At 45.5% G+C, this 19,868-nt stretch overlaps 1 protein-coding gene across 8 annotated transcripts in view; it reads right to left on the bottom strand.

Annotated features, from left to right (window-relative positions):
- Positions 1-11,055, bottom strand: part of KCNT1 (potassium sodium-activated channel subfamily T member 1) — a 193,344-nt gene extending 182,289 nt beyond the window's left edge. For all 8 annotated transcript variants that reach the window (XM_050926686.1, XM_050926674.1, XM_050926677.1 and 5 more), the window contains exon 1: positions 10,542-11,055. In XM_050926686.1, coding sequence (XP_050782643.1) covers positions 10,542-10,696 — 155 coding nt within the window. In that variant the 5' untranslated portion in view covers positions 10,697-11,055. The remainder of the gene's footprint in view (positions 1-10,541) is intronic.
- Positions 11,056-19,868: the final 8,813 nt, after the last annotated feature.

The following is a 19,868-nucleotide window of genomic DNA, read 5'->3' as shown; positions in this document are numbered from 1 at the left end:
GGAGGACCTCACGTCTCGAAGCAAAGCTACAGACTGTTAGCTCAACCAGGAAATGCCCAACCCGGAAGCCACAAGTGCCACTAAAAGTGTTAAAATAAATCTGCTTTTTATGAGCGTAAAGCCTATCCGCTGAAATGCAGGCTGACTCGTGCCCAGCGCTAGACCTTTTCCAAGCAGTTAGAGACCCATGCAGTGCAGGTAACAGGGCAAGGGGCCTTTGTTCTCAGCATAGGGTCTGCTTTGTAATGAAGCCAATAGGTTTGTCCAAGCTCATTTTAAAAATAAAGAGCAGATTCCCCAGGAACCTTGTAAAGGCAAATTCTAAAAAGGATTCACATTGCTGCAACCGAAAGACAAGCCACAATTTGCCACGTTCCTCCCCAACAAGCTCTTCTCCAGACCCAGTTTAACCCTAGAGAAGATTTTGATGGCTGCCAGACCCTTTGAAAATCACCAGGTCCAGAACTGAAATCCTGCCAGGCCTTTCGTTAGAGGGGTGCTAGCATGCACTGCTCTAATAATAGGATTAAGTTCCATGCCAATCAACTGCTAATGAATTTAAGCCCTAAACAGATGATTAATGTAAAAAGACTGTGATTCGCACGTCAGATGCTTCGGATAGAGCCTTAGCACAAAATATCAACCTTAATGCTGCCGCTACCTGCACAAGAGGATAAAGGAGATATAAATCCTATTACCGATACAGCAATTTCCCACCAGGCTTGTCTCTCCTTGTCCTTCCTATTTACAGCCATTTTTCTGACTGGTCCCATCTATCAGCAGTGCTTACAAACACATCTCCAAACAGAGTTTCCTTGTCCCTTGGGTCATTTATTTCATGGAACCTAAAAGCACGTCCAACTCCCCACATCACAGAAAGCATCCTGCCTGTGCCAATGCACAGTATTATTCAGACACACACAGAGAAGCTATATAGTGCCAATTCCTGTCACTGTTCTGCTGGGAAAATCCTGCTCTCTCTGTAACCATATATAGATGGGGACAAGCAGCACCGTGCCAATGCATCAGAGTTGCAGATCCAGAGTGCGTGTCCTGTTCTGGTAAGCAAAGTGCACTGAAAGTCAGTGAATAATAGGGGGAAATGGGAGGGGGAAGTGCTTTCCCCGACCAGGCGTGTGTGTGTTAAGCTTCACCACAAGGAACAAAGCTGGGAAGAGGTGAGAGGCTGGCTTTCTAACCTACACATACACCCCGGAAGTTGCTGGAGAAGAATAAATGCGTCAGTCACTCCAGCGTCCTCTGGGGCTGATTTAAAGGCAGCACTGATTCCAGAATCTAGGGCAGCCCTTGACGGCCAGGGTGGAAGACGTCACTGTCATGAAGAACTGGGAGAGTGTAAAATATTATTGTGGGCCTCAACCACTCTGAGCAGGGGCAGCGTCCTATTTTGCTGTCCTTCTGCTGAAGCTGCTGCAAGACCATTCTGGAACCCAACAACTGGAACCCAGCACGTTTAACATTATGGAACAAATATGGTGAAAGTAACTCAATAGGAGGGAAACCCCAGAAGTTCTTTTCCAGAGATATACATGTGTGTTAGGATATATTCCATTTTCAGCCTCAACAGTTCCATCTACTGGTGAGCTCAATGCAATGTGACTATCAGATGGCTCAGGTGGTCTCAAGTATGACTGAGAAAACCAACTCAGGCAGAAAGGACCACAATTCCTCTCTATCTCTGCTTTACAAGCACACTTCAGCAATGACTGGCCTCGGTCTTGACAGCTAAGCCGTTATGTTGCAATTATTTCTGAAGCAAGAAAAGGCCAAGATTCCATTCCCAGAACTGAGATCCCAGCTGCCAGCCAAAGGAAGAGAAGCTGACAAATCTTCCTTTATTTTTTAAATAAAGGTGCAAGCAGGTAATTATGTTTGCAATAGTTAGTTACTAACAAGTAACAAGTTTTAACAGATGGACTTTGCCCCACTTAGAAATGGAAAACGTAAAGACCTCTGGGCGTGTTTTCATCCCAAGTATATATACCATTCAGAGGTGTTTATTACACAAACTATGCAAGACCAGCTGCATTGTGTCCCAGGATGTGAGACATGCCTCAGAGCAGGATGGCTTCCTAGGGAATATCTGTACCTCACTGAACAGCCCAGACACCACAGCAGAGGGACGAGGGACACTTCTAAAACTATCTTTCACTAACATGCATGCAAGAACCTATAAAACAGCTGCTTTGTCCCACCTAACACTCAGGCCCTTGGACAGCACTGACTCCAAGTTAGATAAATATCCAGCCGAAATACCAAGTGCTGAAGGCTGCATGGTCTAATGAACTGGGCACCAGAGAGCCTATTCAGAGACCCTCACCCTGTAATTTCTGCATCACATCCATAATTTCTGGTTGAGCTACATCAGATCTTTCAGAATAATGCTCATTCTTGACTTAAAGACTCAAGTGATGGTAGAATCTCAACTACAACTAGGAAAGAAGGCAAACAGCTTCCTTGGGGTGCATAATTAGCCTTGCCTGGATGACCCAGGAAATTCCTAATGAGATATAGAGCATTTCACCCGAAGGACACTGCTTTGAATCCTAACATGGTCACGAATGAACAAGAGCACAACCGTCTACTGGCAGCTTGACGATCTATGTGAAATAAATTTAGTGGGTTCCTGTCCTGTTCATGGTGGCCAAATGGAAAAAACCAACCACAGCCCGCATTAATAGGTACAACCATCAACAAACACCAAAGAATGGAAGAGCATACAAGCAAACTGCCTTCTGACCCCTAGAAGCAGACCTCTGAATGAGGGCTAAGCACAGTGGAAGGGCACTGCTGCCTCTCCTCTGCTGATTTGGAGGGTTGTTTGATCAGCTAAACTCACTTCACAAAACCAAACCACAGAGGGGAAAAACCTACCACATGTTTGAATCTAATCTTCATATGTGCATCTGGGGAAGCCAGGACCATTGCAGTCAATAGCACCATTCTCAGAGGTGCAGTTTCAGCAATCCTTACAGACCTCTCTCATTGCTGCTCTAGGACCTAATTCTCAAGTTGGTACTTTGGAACAGTTGACTCAATCAGTACAGCCGCACGCCTCCCCAAAACACCCTGCTCCCCAAGCTAATGTTTACTATCTAAACCAGCCTAAATCTAGCCTTCCTGACTACACACACTTCTACCTCATGTACTCCAAATAGAAATAGTAGCATCCAGTATTCCCAGAGACGTATCAGCAAAATCTTCAGGACAAACTGACATATCTTCGGTAAGAGAGGCTAAAAATATGTGAGTTGACATGAAAAAAGCCACATACGTCTTGTGCAAAGACACAACTTTCCTAAACAGCTTCTCCAGCAGAAACAGCCTTGGCTTCATCCCCTGTCACAAGTATCTTCCTGTTCCACCTCTTTCTTCTGAAATAAACCATATGCACTGGAGGTAGTATATAGAAAAGCCAACTCTCCAGCTGCATGAGTCACCCTCTCTCTCTGGTTCTATACTTGTGCAGGTTATTTTTGTGTGAGCCCTTTCTTATGGCTGCTCAGTCCTCGTCACTACTTACCCAAGTTCCCTTACATGGTCAAGAAAGAGAAAAGAGTTTCCAACCCAGAGGAGATGGTACACTCCCCTGGCTGGCTGGCTGCCTCGCTGTACAAACATTCACAACATTTCCCATGAGACAGGAAGGAATAATTTAGGTTTCTTATACCCTCTGGGTGCCAAGAATTGCTGAGCAGGATGGGCAGGACATATTTTACAGTTTAAAGCACACTTGCAATTAACTCCTTGCTTTCTCTTTGGAGGACTCTCGCAGGGCAAATACCCTGGGAAGTGTTGCAGTGGAATGGGGTTCTAATGCCATTACTGTTGCACAAAAAGGAACAAAAAATTGGTAAAGACACACACGCACATAGAGTGGTATGCAGGAGAGCATTTGAGATAGACATTGTGAGAGAGAGGAATGATCCATTTCCTCACTTGCTCTTATTTTCCCCTACATTTCAAATCAATGGGGAGGAATTTGAGCAGATGCCTGCTGATGACCCTAGTGGAGATGGCAAAGGCAAAGTCCATTTAGACAGGAGTGTGTTGACACAGGGATACATGGTTTAGATAAAGGCTCAAGAAGACAAAGCATTCCTGGTCTAACTCCGCCATGCAAATAAAGGAGAACTGATTTATAGAGCAGGGGGAGGGCAAAGGATCATTTCCTTGCTGTTCCAAACATAAATATGAGGGCTGGGGTGGAGAGGCACCCTGCCAGTGGTTGATCTCTGTACCCAGGAGCATTTACCCCAGGGAATTTAAGAGAAATCTAAAACTCAGGAGGGGGAAGGCAGGCAAATTAGGCCAGGAGGCTGCCCTCTGCTCCTAAAACATCTTTCATTCCCTTGCACACACAAGTGGTAACAAATCAACAGCCACCACAGCAGAAAAATAAGCCATAGTGTGAGACAGGGGGAATGAAACCAAAGACCCTTTGCTCCTAACATAAAAGAATGCAAGGCAAGCTCTTTGAGGCAGGACCATCTGTTGGTTCTGTGTTTGTGCAGCACCTAGCACCAGGCAGCCCTTGCCCATGACAGGAGCTCCTACATGCTGCAAGCTGCGTGGAAACTATTGAAAAATAATAGAGACTCAAACTCAATATATACCCCAAAAGGGAAAAAAGGCTAGAGGGCTCAAAATCAAAAAAACACACCACCATGGCTAAACAGCAGAGTAAAAGAGGCAGTTACAGGCAAAAAGGCATCCTTTAGAAACTGGAAATCAAATCCTAGTCAGGAAAATAGAAAGGAGCATACACTCTGGCAAGTTAAGTAGAAGAATAATGAAGCAGGCCAAAAAGAAATTTAAAGAGCAACTATCAAAAGGCCAAACAAAAATGCAGTTCATTTTTGTAAGTCCATCAGAAGCAAGAAGCCTGCCAAACAATCAGTGGGGCACTGGATGACAGAGGTGCTAAAGGAGCACTCAAGGAAGACAAGGCCATTGTGGAGAAGCTAAATGAATTCATTGCATCGGTCTTCATTGCCAAAGATGTGAGGGAGAGTCTCACACCTGAGCCATTCTTTTTAGGTGACAAATCTCAGGAACTGTCCCAGACTGAGGTGTCAGTTGGGGAGATTTTGGAATAAATTGATAAATTAAATAACAATAAGTCACCAGGACCAGATAGATTCACTCAAGAGTTCTGAAGGAACTCAAATGTGAAATTGCAGAACTACTAACTGTGGTGTGTAACCTATCACTTAAAATCAGTCTCTGTACCAGGTGACTGGAGGATAGCTAATGTAATGCCCATTTTAAAAAAAAGGCTCCAGGGGCAATCCTGGAAATTACAGGCCTGTAAGCCTAACTTTAGTATCAGGCGAATTGGTAGAACTAAGGGAAAGAATGGTATTATCAGACACATAGATTAACACAATATGTTGGGGAAGAGTCAACATGGCTGCCTCACAAGCCTGCAGACAAGGGTGACCCAGTTGATACCCTGCTGTTTGAATTTCAGAAAGCCTTTGACCAGGTCCCACATCAAAGGCTTTTAAGCAGAGAATTCATCATGGGACAAGACAGAAGGTCCTCTCCTGGATAAGGAACTGGTTAAAAGATAAGAAACAAAGGGTAGAAATAAAAGGTTAATTTTCACAATGGAAATTGGTAAATAGCAGGGTGTCCCAAGGATCTGTACTGGAACCTGTGCTGTTCAACATGGTCATAAATGATCTGGAAAAGGGGGCAAACAGTTAGGTGGCAAAGTTTGCAGTTGATACTATATTACTCGAGACAGTTAAGTCCAAAGCTAACTGCGGAAAGGGATCTCACAGAACTGAGTGGCTGGACAACAAAATGCCAGATGAAATTCAACATTGATAAGTGCCAAGTAAGGCACATTGCAAAAAATCATCCCAACTATACATACAAAAAGATGAGTTCTAAATTAGCTGTTACTACTCAAGAAAGATCTTGGAGTCATTGTGGAGAGTTCTCTGAAAACATCTCCTCAATGTGCAGTGGCAGTCAAAAAAACTAACAAGATTAGAAACCATTAAGAAGGGGATAGATAAGAAGATATCATAATGACACTATATACATCTTTGGTACGCCCACACCTTGACTACTGAGTGAACGTCTGATGGCCCTGTGACAGAGCAGGAAGCAGGGTGGATTTGACCTGGGAATGTTGCAGGAGAGTTACACTGGGGACGGGGGACTTCCCTTGAAGGAAGCTACCTTAGCTGTAACCTGAGCTAGGAGTGGGGTTGGGAGGAGTGACACCTTCTGCCTGGGAGAGTGAACAGAAGGAGAGGAGGAGCTGGGGGGAGCAGGAAGAGAGCTGCTGGAGGATTTTTTGTGTTCAGTCTGGGGCTGGGTGGTGCAACACAGGGAACCCCAAGCTGGGGTCTAAGCTCCACGACCGCCCAGAAGGACTTGATTGAGGGGTTCTGGTTGTATCTACACACTCCGCTTGGCACTGTGTTCCTGTCATCTAATAAACCTTCTGTTTTACTGACTGGCTGAGAATCATGGTGAATCTCAGGACGAGGGGTGCAGGGCCCTGACTTCCCCACTCTCCATGACACGCCCCATCTCAAAAGATATATTAAAATTGGAAAAGATACAGAGAAGGGCAACAAAAATGATTAGGCATATGGAACAGTTTCCATATTAGCAGAGATTAAAAAATTGGGACTGTTCAGTTTAGAAAAGAAACAACTAAGAGGGGATATGATAGAGGTCTATAAAATCATGAATGGGGAAGAGAAAGTGAATCAGAAAGTGCTGTTTACCTGTTCCCATAACACAAGAACCAGGGATCTCTCAATGAAATGTTTAGGCAGCACGTTTAAAACAAACGTAAGGAAATACTTCTTCACACAATGCACAGTCAACCTGTGGAACTCATTGCCAGGGGATGTTGTGAAGGCCAAAAGTATAACTGGGTTCAAAAAATAGATAAGCTCATGGAGGATAGGTCCATCAGCGGCTATTAGCCCAGGTGGTCATGGCTGCAGCCCCATGCTCTAGATGTCCCTAAACCTCTAACTGCCAGAAGCTGGGACTGGATGACAGGGGATGGATCACTCAATAAATAGCCCTGTTCTCATCTTTCCGTCTGAAGCATTTGACACTGGCTACTGTTGGAAAACAGGATACTGGGCTAGACAGACCATTGGTCTGGCTCAGTATGGCCATTCTTATGTGCTACTGCAATACAAACTGCAGCAAGTGATTCCATCTCTTGAGGTACAAGCCTTATCATCGGCAAGTAATGTTAGGATTTAAGTCTTCCATAAATTACAGCCACTAGAGGGGCATCCCAATCTCTCTCTCACGCACACGCTCCTCCAGTATTCCATCCAGGTCTGTATTGCAAACATAGAATTCAGTTGCAAATTTAGGAATCTGTTTTTATTAAAGGCAGCATGGCCAATGCAGCCATCCTGACAGGTCAGAGAGCCACAGGGAAAAATAAGACCCACTTGCAAAACAGTAAACCAATTGAACTGGACCTTCAGAGGGTTAGAAGCTGAGAAAGACTTTTTTCCTTCCAGAGAATGAAAAACCCCCACACATTTTACTGATTTTGTTAACATTGTAAATGATGAAGCTGCAAGAGGAAGCCAAGCTACCATGGATTTGCCAAGACACACATGGTGGGGAGAAGAAGGGGAAGTATTTCTCCTTTTCTAATACATGATGGGTATCCTGCCCTCATCAGACACTACCTCTGCTGTTACGGGGGAGAAAAACTTGAGGAGAGAGAATTAATGAGTCGTTCACATGACCCAGCATTCAGGCCCATTTACAAATTACTCGCTCAGTTGTGGTGCTTTGAAAATTAATGACTTCTTATTTAATACTTTTTCTTCTTCCCCCATTTAACCTTTTAGGAGTGAAAGAAAATCTCTGACTTGTTATTAGCAGATATGGATATGAAGAAATCTACCCTCACTAATGATAAACCAGGAGGCACAACACATCCAGACTTCCTTGTCCAATTAGAATGAATTTATACGCAAGCTTAATGTGCCTAATTAACCTGTCATCTGATGAGTATAAGGCAATTTGAATAGTAGTGTCAGTAAATATTTGCATCTACGTTATCAGAATGGATCTACCAGGAAAAGGTAGACTACATGAAGAGTAAGCTTCCGTTCCCGGGAGCATATATACTGCTGCACAGACACACACAGCATAGCCTCCTCTGATGCTTTCATAGCTGAGTAATTTTCAACATTTACATCATAGCCCCTCTGTGTTACAACACCTTATACCTTGGCATAAAAATAGTTCCAAGCAAAAACCTGGCACAGAAACTCTTTGGCAAAAAAGGCTGCAATTTTTTTCCCCTCCGTGGATTTTAACAGCTGCTGTTCTCTTAAACTGCGGAGATGCCCCCCAAAAGGAAGTTACTTTGGCTTTTGGGGATGTTCTGTGTTCCTGATATACTGTAGCTCAAACAGCGCCTTCAGATAAAGTACTGCAGGCCATTAGCTCACAATACGGACCAAAGCTTTTAATTCACCATTCAGCATTGACTCTGACACATGATAATAGCAACTTTCTCCATAATGACGCCAAGGACAACGTTAATATGAAGGATCCCTAGAGACTCTTTCTTGTATGTAACAGTCTGCCAGAATAGCTTGTCTGAGGACTGAAGTAGAGGAGTGCGGATTCTTATAACCTCAGAGTCCCCAGTAGAATAAATCGCTCTGTGCATTTTATGAGAAGGAGCTGAAAGTTCTTCATACCCTTTGTTATGCAAATTGTCTACCTGGGCATTAGCCGGATGGTTAAAATCCCTGGGTTTTAAGAAGTCAAGGTTTACACCATGCCCTCACTAACTAACAGCCTTAAAAATAACCCCCTACCCCTAAATGGGAGTTTACGGAAACAGTCCGCAATCTGCTTGTTACAGAGCGTTCCAGCCCCCTCCTTCCCCTTTCTTTAAAAAAAAAATCAAATTCAGAGGCAAAAAAATGTCCTCATTCTGCCCTAAGCCAGCTAAAGCCAAGGAGCTGACAGCTAAGATTGAAACTCTGTTGCTAACCAAGAGCACTGGACCCGATTCTGCCCTCCCTTACACCTACATGACCCCCTGGAGGTCAGTGGTGTAACTGCAGGCAAGAAGGTGACCCAGGGGTAACAAAGGATAGAATTTGTTCCACAGCACCTACAGCTGATCTGGGATTGGAGCCCGTAGGCACTACCCTCATACAAATAATATTTGTCCCACCGCTTCTGCAGCCAGTAGGGTCCCTTTACGCAAGGACTTAGAACCTGGGTGATATTTCCATGTAACCAGATGCAATTCCTAGGCTAATATCCCCCGTGTTCTTCAGACCACTCGAACAAATCCTGCCCTCAATTTAACCCATGCAGTGCCTCTGGCTGGAGTTACCTGCTGATTTCAGTAGGGTTTCACAGGCATGATGGAGGGCAGGATTTGGCACATTACATCTAAACTCCCTTGGATTTCAAGCTTTTTGTCTTCATGTGTGTGGACAGTGCTCAGTCCATTCCTAGTGCTACCAGAATACAAATCCCAACTATTAATCCTCTCCAGATGCAGTTCTGAGGCACAGAGGAACAAACTAAGCATGATGTCTCAGTCTTTCACCCTGATTCTTAGTGTTAAGTACACGAATGCGCACAGCAAACACCAACTTTCCATTCCTCTAGCTCCTTTCACCCTGAAGTGCTTTTCTGACTGTTCTGTATGAGGGATCACTTCTCCAGCCACTGAAATGCAGCCACCTCTGCTATGGAACATAGCAGCTGTTTATATCTTTAGAAGTCAAAAATATCCCTGTGTGTCTAATATACAAATGTAAGACTGCAAATCCTTGCTTTAAATAGAAAACAACTCAGCCTTAGCTATGGGCAGCAACCAATGCCTCCGCGACATTAACACTAAAGGCAGAAAGGGATGGGGGCATTTTCTACAATTGAGGCAACTTTTGCAGCCCAAGGCAATGGTTAGGAACCAAGGGACAGCTAGAGATCCCTGAGTGCGTCCTGCATGTCCACTTCGGGCAGGTTGTTGCAGAGAAAGTGCTTATTGTTTGGGGTTGGGGGAGTAGTTTTTCTGCCTCCTCTTGCAAGCCACATGAGTCTGGCTAAGCAAACACTCAAATTAAAAGACAACAAACTAAACACACCCGCAGCAGGGGCTTGCAGCTCTCCTTCCAAAGAAGAGGGGCTCGCTCCAAGGGGTCACCCGTGCTGCTGGAGAGCTCGGGACAGTGTTTCTCCACGACTGGTCTGTGGACCGGCACCGGTCCCTCAGATCTCCCGGCCATAGTTTAGCAAGGCAGCAAGCCGGTCCCTGGTACCAGAGAGGTTGAGCTAGAGAACCAGGGGCTAGCAGGCTCTCTCTGGGTCCTGATGTGGCTTCCCGGAGTCACCAATCGCCCAGCTCCCGAGTGCCCAAAGCAGAAGGGAAACGGGGTGGGAAGGGAGCAGCACATAGAACCGTAGAGTTAGGAGGGACTGCGAGGGACACCTAGTCTGACCCCCTGCCAAGGTGCGGGATGCATTAAAGAGGCTACCTGTGGGAGCTGCCATCATCGAAGACGAAGGTCTGGTTAGTGTAGCACTCGGCGCACACGGGCACCCCCCCGGCTGCCAGGGCTCGCCCATCCTGCTGCTGAGCTGTCGACTTGTAGACCCCCTGAAGGCTCCTCTCTTCCCCCGAGAAAGGCATCTGCAGAGTGGCGAGGGTGCCCGGCAAGGCGACGCGGAGCCACGCATGGGAGTGCTGTGTGGCTGGAGGCTGCCCAGGGCTACTGTTTACTAGGAGAGTCCAGCTGGAGGCGAGCCATTGCCACTGGTCACTCGCACACCTTAGATGTCATGGTGCCTTACAGCTCTTACAGTCCCGATGTCTTCCCTGCCTGGATGTCTCCTCGCAAAGCAACAAGTAGCATAAAGTTGAGCCTCATTTAAATAAAAAAATGGACAAAAAAGCAAGGCAGGGATCAGGTGGATTTCACTGCCTTAAATGCAAGAGATGATCCAAATCTTTGCTCCCAAGCTTGTCTCCCCTTTCCCCTGGGGTGTTTGGGAGAGCTGCAGGCTCTGTCAGGAGAGAAAGTCCATTGCAAGCAGCTGCTCTCACCAGACAAAACAGGAAAGGAGGCGGGAGATACCAGTTTGCTCCTTTTTCCCTGAAATATTTGTGTGTGTTTTTTTAACAAAATTGATTTTTCTCCCCTCCCGTTTTCACAGCTTTTTCAGATGCATTTCTCTGCTGCACGATGGCACCATCTGCAGGCCACTGTGAGAATGGCATAGGCAGCAAAGCCAGCCTCCCTTTGCCATCTCTGCCATGCAGAGCGCAGTGGCCTTTCTCAGCTCATGATAGACCCTTTTAAATATATTAACAGAGACTTCTGATAAATCAGTCCCCCTTCCATGGTGGTTTTTATTTGCTGCCTTCTCTGTGGGGGTGGAGAGTGGCCTGCTGTAGCCCTGGTCCCTGCCTCCGGGTTGGAGGTTGCTGAGGGGACAGGGAAGGAAAAGGACTGCAGAAATCAGCTCCATTTTCCCCTCCTTTCCAGAGAGTGTGGAACTGCTGTCACTGGGGCTGCTTATGCTTCTCCCTGGGGAGCTGAGCAGAGCTTAAAAGGTTGGTGTAATGGTGTCTCCATGCCACTCCACACTGTCCCGAGAAAGGTATATTTTTATGTAGAGCCTAGCCTAGCATTTTGGTTACCAGTCCGTCCCCATCTCCCCCAAAAAAGCTGCTAGACCCCTGAAGAGTGTCTCTGCCTTGTTGTGGGGTGTAGACAAAGGATTCCTTTTCAAATTATGTGCTTTGTGTGAACACACAAAAAAGAAACTCTGGAAACGAAGCTACCTTCGATCAAGAAAGGGTTAAAGGCTCCGGTTTAAGGGCACCTTCCCTCCAGTCAAAGTTCAGACTAACATGAACATTGCTGCAATGCCCAGTCTGACATACTGACACTCAATGAGCAAAGCCACCTTTGAGAAGTTGCTCAGTCTAATTGGCTTCAAATCCAAGGGTGTTTAGATGTAGTCAGCCAAATCCTGCCCTCATTATGCCTGTGAGACCCGGCTGAAATCAGCGGGTAGCTGCAACCAGTGGCATTGTAGAGGGCAGTTGAGGGCAGCAGTTGTTCCAACAGTGTGACGAGCGTGGATATGAGCACAGGAATTGCAGTTGGTTACAGGGTAATATCACTCAGATTCTAAGTCCTTGTGAAAAGGGACCCTACTACTGTAGATGCTGCGGGACAAATATTATTTGTATTCAGGTAGCACCTAAGGGCTCCAATCACAGATCAGAGCCCTGCTGTGCTAGGCAATGAACAAACACAAATCAACAAGAGGGTCCTTGCCCCAAAGAGCCTAGAGTCTGAGACTCAGCCCTTAGTTTAAGAGCATGGAAAGTCTCACAGCTGGACCCGAGCAGCTGCGAGCAAAAGAACCTTCCCAATGCTGCCGGTCATGCAAGGCCCTTGCTCCAGTGCTTGTTTACGGTGTGTCGGAGTGAAGCACGGGGAGCTGTCTGAAATGACATGTGGAGACGACAGGGAATAACATGGCTGTGCATGGAGGAAGATGGCTGCAGGGAATCATTGCTGTCAAGGGGCAGGAGTCGCAAAGCCAGGGTCTGCCACTGCAAATGCCCTGCAAAGCATGCCTCTCCCATTTGCCCCCATGGACTGCCAGCTAAAGCATTGCAACCCACTGCACCTGCTGCAATGTCCTAAGGTGAAGGCTGCAGGAAAATCCCAAAGCATGTAGGGCCTGTCATTGCTTGTAGATTTTTGCCAGCTATCAAAGATATCTGGCTTCAAGAGACATCCAACTGATGTTCTTGAAACAGAATGTCTGGGAAGCAACAGCAACCCCCCTAAACCTACCTGTATTGCCTTCATGATGATAGTCTGGGATCATGCACTTACGGCCATCTTGTCCAGCTTCAGAGCATCAGCTTCCTATCAAGAGACACATGTCATCATCCTCGTTCCTGAGTTTTCTAGTAAGGCAGATGTCCCGTACTCCCAACATGCATCAACCACTGGCTCCAGGGGAAAACGCCCATGCAAATGCTCTTGGGTATATGAGTCTTGCAGGGACTGTACATTGTCTCTCTCTAATTTGGGCCAGAAAGGAAAAGGCATCACAACTTCTCTTCTTCCTCCTGTCCCTGTGGATAGGCTCTCTGACTCTAGGAATAATGAGAGAGAGAGAGAGAGAGGTGATTAATGCTCCGTGGCCAGTCCAGCCATGTGACACTTCCTACCCCATCATGCTTTTATACGTCCTTCCCAGTGCTTTGCTAATAGCGACAATATTCTTCATTCACCAATTGCCTCACATTATCAAGTGAGAAATGTTACTGTGCTGATCTGTAAGGAGAGGAGGTGGGCAACGTAACGGCTTATTAACATGCAAGGTGATAACACAGAAGTGGAGGCGGAATTATTTAAAATGGCTACAGTGAGGGTGGCTAGGTGAACAAGAACTAATGGCTGAAAACTAGGGAAAAACAAAACAAGAAAAACCCAGAAAAGCCTTGCACTCGAATATTGACTCTCAAGTCATCAGGTCAGTTACACAGTGGAATGATCTCCCATGGCAGGTTGCTTAGGTACTCTAGAGAACCCTTACACAGATCCTGGAGCCAGCAGCTCTAGCTGGATTTAGATACCATTTAAGTAAAGCATTTAGAACCCAATCGAACTCCTACTGAACTCAGTGGAAAGGCTCCCACTGGCTTCAGGGGGAGTTGGGTCAGGCCATTTGTGTAGGAGGTTAGAGGCTTGTGCTGCAGTAGACAAACTGGATGACCCAGGTGGCGTGGTCTGGTTCTCCCTGCTATGAATTATCCCCATGATCATTTTTGACTGCAAAAAATCCCGTTACACAGACAGACATCTTGGTCCAGTGCACAGGACACTGGCTTAGGAGACCTGAGTTCTCTTCCCAGCTCTGCCACTGGGTTGCTGAGATACCCTGGAGAAGTCACTTCCTTGCTCCAAGTCGCAGTTTCCCCATCTGTTAAATGGGGATAATGATGCTGCCCTCCCTGATAAAGTGCTTTGAGATGTCTGGACAAGAAGCACTGTAAAAAGGCTAAGCATTCTTCTCCCTCAGTCTGAGACTTTCGTTGTCATTTGGGTATTCTCTCCCACTCTGCTAGTCTTTAAGGCTGGAAAGTGCATTAGGGCTCCAGCAGAGTAGGCTGTGTTGTTTTGCAGTGAAAGAGCAAACCTCCTTCCTGCTTTTCATTTTCTAGTATCTTCTTGTTTCATATTGCGAGGTCACACCCAGACTCCATCACGCTCCCAGCTTTCAGAATGCACTGTTGCTACGCACAGCCCATTCCATTAACATCTTTAACCTTGCTGTAAGAATTGGCTGCCACCCAGACCTCAAAAGACATAATTTAGTTAGAAATCCAAAGGGAAATCACCCACTGACCTATGCGAGATGATTACACAACGAGAAGTGCTAATAGGATTGTAGTGCAACCAGTCCACTCTAGCAATGATCTGAATCTGAGTAGCAGAGTATTGTTAGTGTGTGGGCGTGCCCCTACCTGTGGCTGGGACTGTCACTCACGCATCAGACTTAGCAGCCATCAAAGAACTCACTGACCCATGCACCATGCTCTGTAAAGAGCAACAGTGCCCTTGTAGTCAGTCTGTGTGGAGAGCAGTGCATTTCTGTGGTGCAATTGGAAGAGGGGGAGATAGATACAGCCTGGCTTGCAAGGTGGTTTGAGGAAGGGAGGCAGTGGGTGTAGGGTGGTATTTAAAGTGTTATGCTGGGGAACTGCAGTTAAAACGGTCACCATCTCTGCCCTATCGGGCTGCTAGCAGGCACTGCTCCAGTCCAGGAGGGGCTTTATTTCTGTCAGTGCAGTGAAGGAGTCGAGCGTCTGTTGTGTGGAAATGCACCTCAGACCCCTCCTTCCCCACCCAAAGAGATCCAGGGAGGGAACGTTCTCATGAAAGGGTCCCAAGCCAAAACCCATCCAGAATCCCGGATCCCCATTTTGCAGCATGAGTCCAGCATTTTGTGAGGGCTGCTTCAGAGGAGCCTTGGCTCCCCTCACCATGTCAAGTCAGACTGGCCCCTTCCCAGCCCTGGATGTGCAGTGAATCCAGGTACTCCACACCCCTTCCTACATTCCCCACATGCCCAAGCAGCTCTGCCATGCCAGCTGCAGGGGGTCAGAGTCCGAACAGTGGGAGGGGAGGGCTCACACATAGGGAGATGGTTAGTGTGCTCATACACAGATATAGGGTAACAATGAGTGGAGATTGTCTGTTCCATACCAATGGGAAGGGAAGCTGTGCCTAGCACAGTTAGGCCTGTATTAGAGGGAGAGACGACAGGCCCCAGGGACTGGAGGACTGAATTATTCCTACAAATAAACCTTCCAGGGGACTCAGCTGAGCAATCCAAATCCACCATGCCAAACAAGCCGAGGAAAAGGGGAAGGAAAATATAAATTACAAAATCCCACAGGAAAAGGAGATCCTGACACCACCATGAAAAGAGAGGCCACATCCCAGGAGATAAGGTTAGGATGGGGGCAGGGAACTGTCCCTGGTGCAGGGTAAGGGTGGAAGCCACATGGCTGCCTGGGCTAGGGTTAGGTTCAGGGCCAGGGCCAGGGCCAGCAGGGCTGCCCAGGCAGGGGTTCCCTGGTCCAGGATTAAGGTGTCGGGGCTTGAACGGCTCTCAGATCAGGGCATGTCTCCATGAGACTTTGTACAGGGTAATGAGCTCTGCTCCTGACTGGCACTTTGGGGCACAACCAACATAACAAACAAACCAATTTACCAAGCAGACAATAGAAAATTATTCATTTCAAAGAACGGACTCTGCAAAAATATGCAACCTACAAAGGAAAGCCTCCTTGTCATGGAAATGATTATTATTTTAAATTATAGCATTTAGAACCATCTAAAGAGGACTGTGTCCTGATTTTGTATTAACATGTTAATGGCAATCTGCATTTTTAATTTCAGGACACACAATTATGTTAAATTAGAAGCAGTCAATCACTTTGCGTATTTTAATGGAGCTTTGGAAACTTTGCCAAAAAGTAGGTGAAGTTTAGATTGTCAGTATCCTACTTCAGCTGGAAACAAGTGACATACAGTAGGGATGAGACTCCAGTGTATACAATAAATAAATACTTGTGTTATAGGCAGGAAGAACAGGGTCAAATTCTGTTCTCAAATGGTTACATTGGCCTCCTTGTGAAATTCCAGTGAAATTAGGCCTTGAGCCTACAAACACTTGCTAACTGGACCAGTGTTTACTGCTGTGATCAATCCCCTAACAAAGTATTTGCAGGATTGGGCACTTAGGTTTCATCAAATTTAAAGCCAGAGAGACCACCAGATCTAGTCTGACCTCCTCTTTAATACAGGCCTCCAACACCACCCATATACCCCTATACTGAGCCAAATAACTTGAGACCAAAGCAGTTCAGTCCTTAGGAGACCAAACTGTTACATGTCCCAGGCAAAGATCAGGAGACACCAAGGAGCACCAATGCCTGAGGCCACTGCAGGGCAGAGAACAGATTAGGTGAGATATGCCCAAATGAGCCCAGCAGGTGATCCATGCCTCATGCTGCACAGAAGACAAAAAATCCCCATGGTCCCTGCCAATCTGACCTTGGGAAAAATTCCTTCTCAGCTCCAAATCTGGTGATTAGTGTGACTTTGAGCATGTGGGCAAGATGCACCAACCAAGCACCTAAGAAAGAGGACTATGAACTGGTCTGGACAATCACCTACCTTTTCATGTGTTCCATAAGCACTATGCACAGTAAATATTAAAAGTGACAGCCCCGGGCCTGCAAGCTGCTCTGCATGGGCAGATCCTTGCACCCAAACTCACAGACTCCAGTGGGGCTCCATACAGATGCCAGGGCTACCTGTCCGGAGCCTGTAGCAGGGCTGGGGCCAAAGTCAACAGGAGCCACACGTGCACATCATTGAAGGGCAGAACTGGCCCACAAAGTCCACTTGCCAGAAGGAGGGTCATGCCCCTAACACCACACATGGTGTATGCAGGTCAGTCCCCTGCCCATGACAGGTCTTGCCCGTAACCATACTTGACCGTGATTCTGAAAATTAAAAGCCAGGGGACTTCCCAGAACAAGTCCCTAGCCTTCGAAGAAGCCTGCTAAGTGACAGAAACTCAGCTAGCTAATCAATTTACTCCAGGAATCGAATCTCAACAGGAGAAGCTGCTTGCTTTACAATGAGATGGGACTTCATATTAGCAGCTTCCCATCTACACACTCCTCCTTTGGACAGTTCAGCCTCTGTCTTGCTCATACGTACCTTGAGGTTTGCTTGATATCCTTCCCACCCATCCCCCATGCCCCTAGAATCAGTTTGTTTCTCCACTGTCAAAACTTTTCTACACAAATTTTGGCTCTCATAAAATAATGTGGTTTTGTTATGGTAACTAACTTAGACAAAATAGGTCTAAAACTGACAGTAACTGAAAAACGCGGCATACATTCTTGAGTGATTCCATGATACAGCACTTCCAATGAAGTGGACTGATTCATTGGTAAATATTTATATCCTGACTTATGTTTAATTGTTGGCCAATTACCATTGTATCCTCAGTTAATAGTCCTATAGTTACTTGTTATTTCTGTAGTTGTTTATATGCAAGAGTTTGATTTTAACTTAAAATAAAATTATAGACTGAAATCAATCATTTGGGGCTTTGCTTAGTTGGGAAGTGTGATTATTTGGAAAAGGGGCTAGCAAGCAGGACTTCTGGGTTCCTGTCTCAGCTTTACCACTGATTCACTGAATAATTTTAGGCAAGACACAAACTCTCTGTGCCTCGGTTTACCTCTATGGCAAATGAAGATGAACTCTATGAATCTATGAATTAAGATCAGAAGGGCCATTTATATCACCTTGTCTCACCTCTTGTATACCACAGGCCACTAAATAACTTGTGTTTGGCTAAAGCGTAACTTTCAGAAAGGCATCCAAACTTAAATTCAAGACATCAAGGGGTGGCGAACCCACCAATTAATTTAGTAGTTGTTCCAGTGGTGAATTACCCTTACAGTTTGTGCCTCATTTCTAATTTGAATGTGTCTGGCTTCAGCTTCCAGCCATCCCATGCCTTTCTCCACTCGATTAAAGAACTCTGTAGGATGAAGATGTTCAGACACTGGCATCAAGTCACTTCTCCGTCTCCTTTTTGATAAACTGATTGAGCTCTTTAATCTGTCACTCCATGGCATTTTCTCCAGTCCTTGAATCATTTATGTGGCCCTTTCCCATACCCCTTCAATGTTTAACATCCTTTTTAAAGTGTGAACACCGCACTGGACACAGTATTCCAGTATCGGTCTCACCAGTGTTGTACACCGAAGTAAAATCATCTCCCAGCTCCTTCTGACCACTCCTCCATTTAGATGCCCAAGGATCACATTAGCCGTCTTTGCCTCAGCAACCCATTTGGAGCTCAGGTTGAGTTGTGTGACATACTGACCCCCCTAAATCCTTGTCAGAGTCTCTGCTTTCCAGGATACAGTCCTCCATTCTACAGGACTGGTCTGTAATTCATATTTCTAGATGTATAACTTTGCATTTGGCTCCATTAAAACACATTTTGTTTGAATGGACCCAACTTACCAAGCAACCCTGACCTCTGTGTCTGAGTGCCCTGTCCTCACCATCATTTACCATTTCTCCAAGCTTTGCGTCATCAACAAAGATTATTTATCAGTAGTGACTTTATAATTATATCCAGATCATTGTGAAAAGGTTGAATAGCATCCGGCCCTGTGGAACCGCACTATATGTTTTGAGTTCCATCAGTTAGTCAGTTCTTAATCCAGCTAACATGTGCTGTATTGATACTGTGTAATACTCTTTTTCTAATCAATGTGTTTTGTGGTACTAAGTCAAACTCATTACAAAAGCCTATTTAAATTACATTCACAGTTACCTTTATTAGCCAAACTTGTAATCTCAAAGAACAAAAACAGGTTTCTTTGACAAGACCTCTTTGCCATAAAACCTTGTAGACTGGCATTAGTTATATACCTATCCTTTGATTCTTTGTCAGCTGATTCCTGTATCAGTTTTTCCATTTATTTTGCCCCAGACTGATGTCAGGCTAATTGGCAAACAGTTACCCAGGCCACCCCACTGCTTTTTCTGAATATTGGCACAACATTATCACTCTGGAATTTCCCTGCTAGTCCAAGATTTGTTCAAAACTAACATCAATGGACTAGAGATCTTCTGAGACAACTCTTTGAGGACTCTTGGATACCAGTTATTTGGCCTTGCCAATGTAAATATGTTTATCCCTGGTAGATGTTGTTTAACACCCTCCTAAATTACTAATGAACTGGAAAGCACTTCATCGTCACACTCCCCATTACATATTACAATATTTACCTACTCCACAAGTAGATAGGCTTAATTAATGTTTGTAAAGCACTCTGAAAGCCCAAGATGAATGAACTACTGTATGTGCACATTACAATCATTACCCTGCTTAAATAATTTAAGATCCTCTGGGCTTCTGGATGTATTTCATTTCTGGCTGTAATGATTCCTAGACCTATAGAGTCCAAGTATGACTCTCAAAGTCATTTCATTAAAATTAGGAGACTCAGATGAGAGCAGGCAAAATGCATGTGGTGAAATCACAGTTCAAAGTCTTTACAGAAACTATTCAAGCTGAGGCATAACATTGGATGCATTCAACTGCGCCATTGTAAAAGCTCTTTGAAACAGTAATGATGGCACAGCTTCTTATTTCTGAACAATAAGCATCTCATTAATAAAATAAAAAACAGGTCACTTGTCGTATTTACTTTACTCACT

This window comes from Gopherus flavomarginatus, chromosome 17, assembly GCF_025201925.1.
Source record: "Gopherus flavomarginatus isolate rGopFla2 chromosome 17, rGopFla2.mat.asm, whole genome shotgun sequence".
NCBI lineage: Eukaryota > Metazoa > Chordata > Testudines > Testudinidae > Gopherus > Gopherus flavomarginatus.
This window is presented reverse-complemented; position numbering and strand designations above follow the sequence as displayed.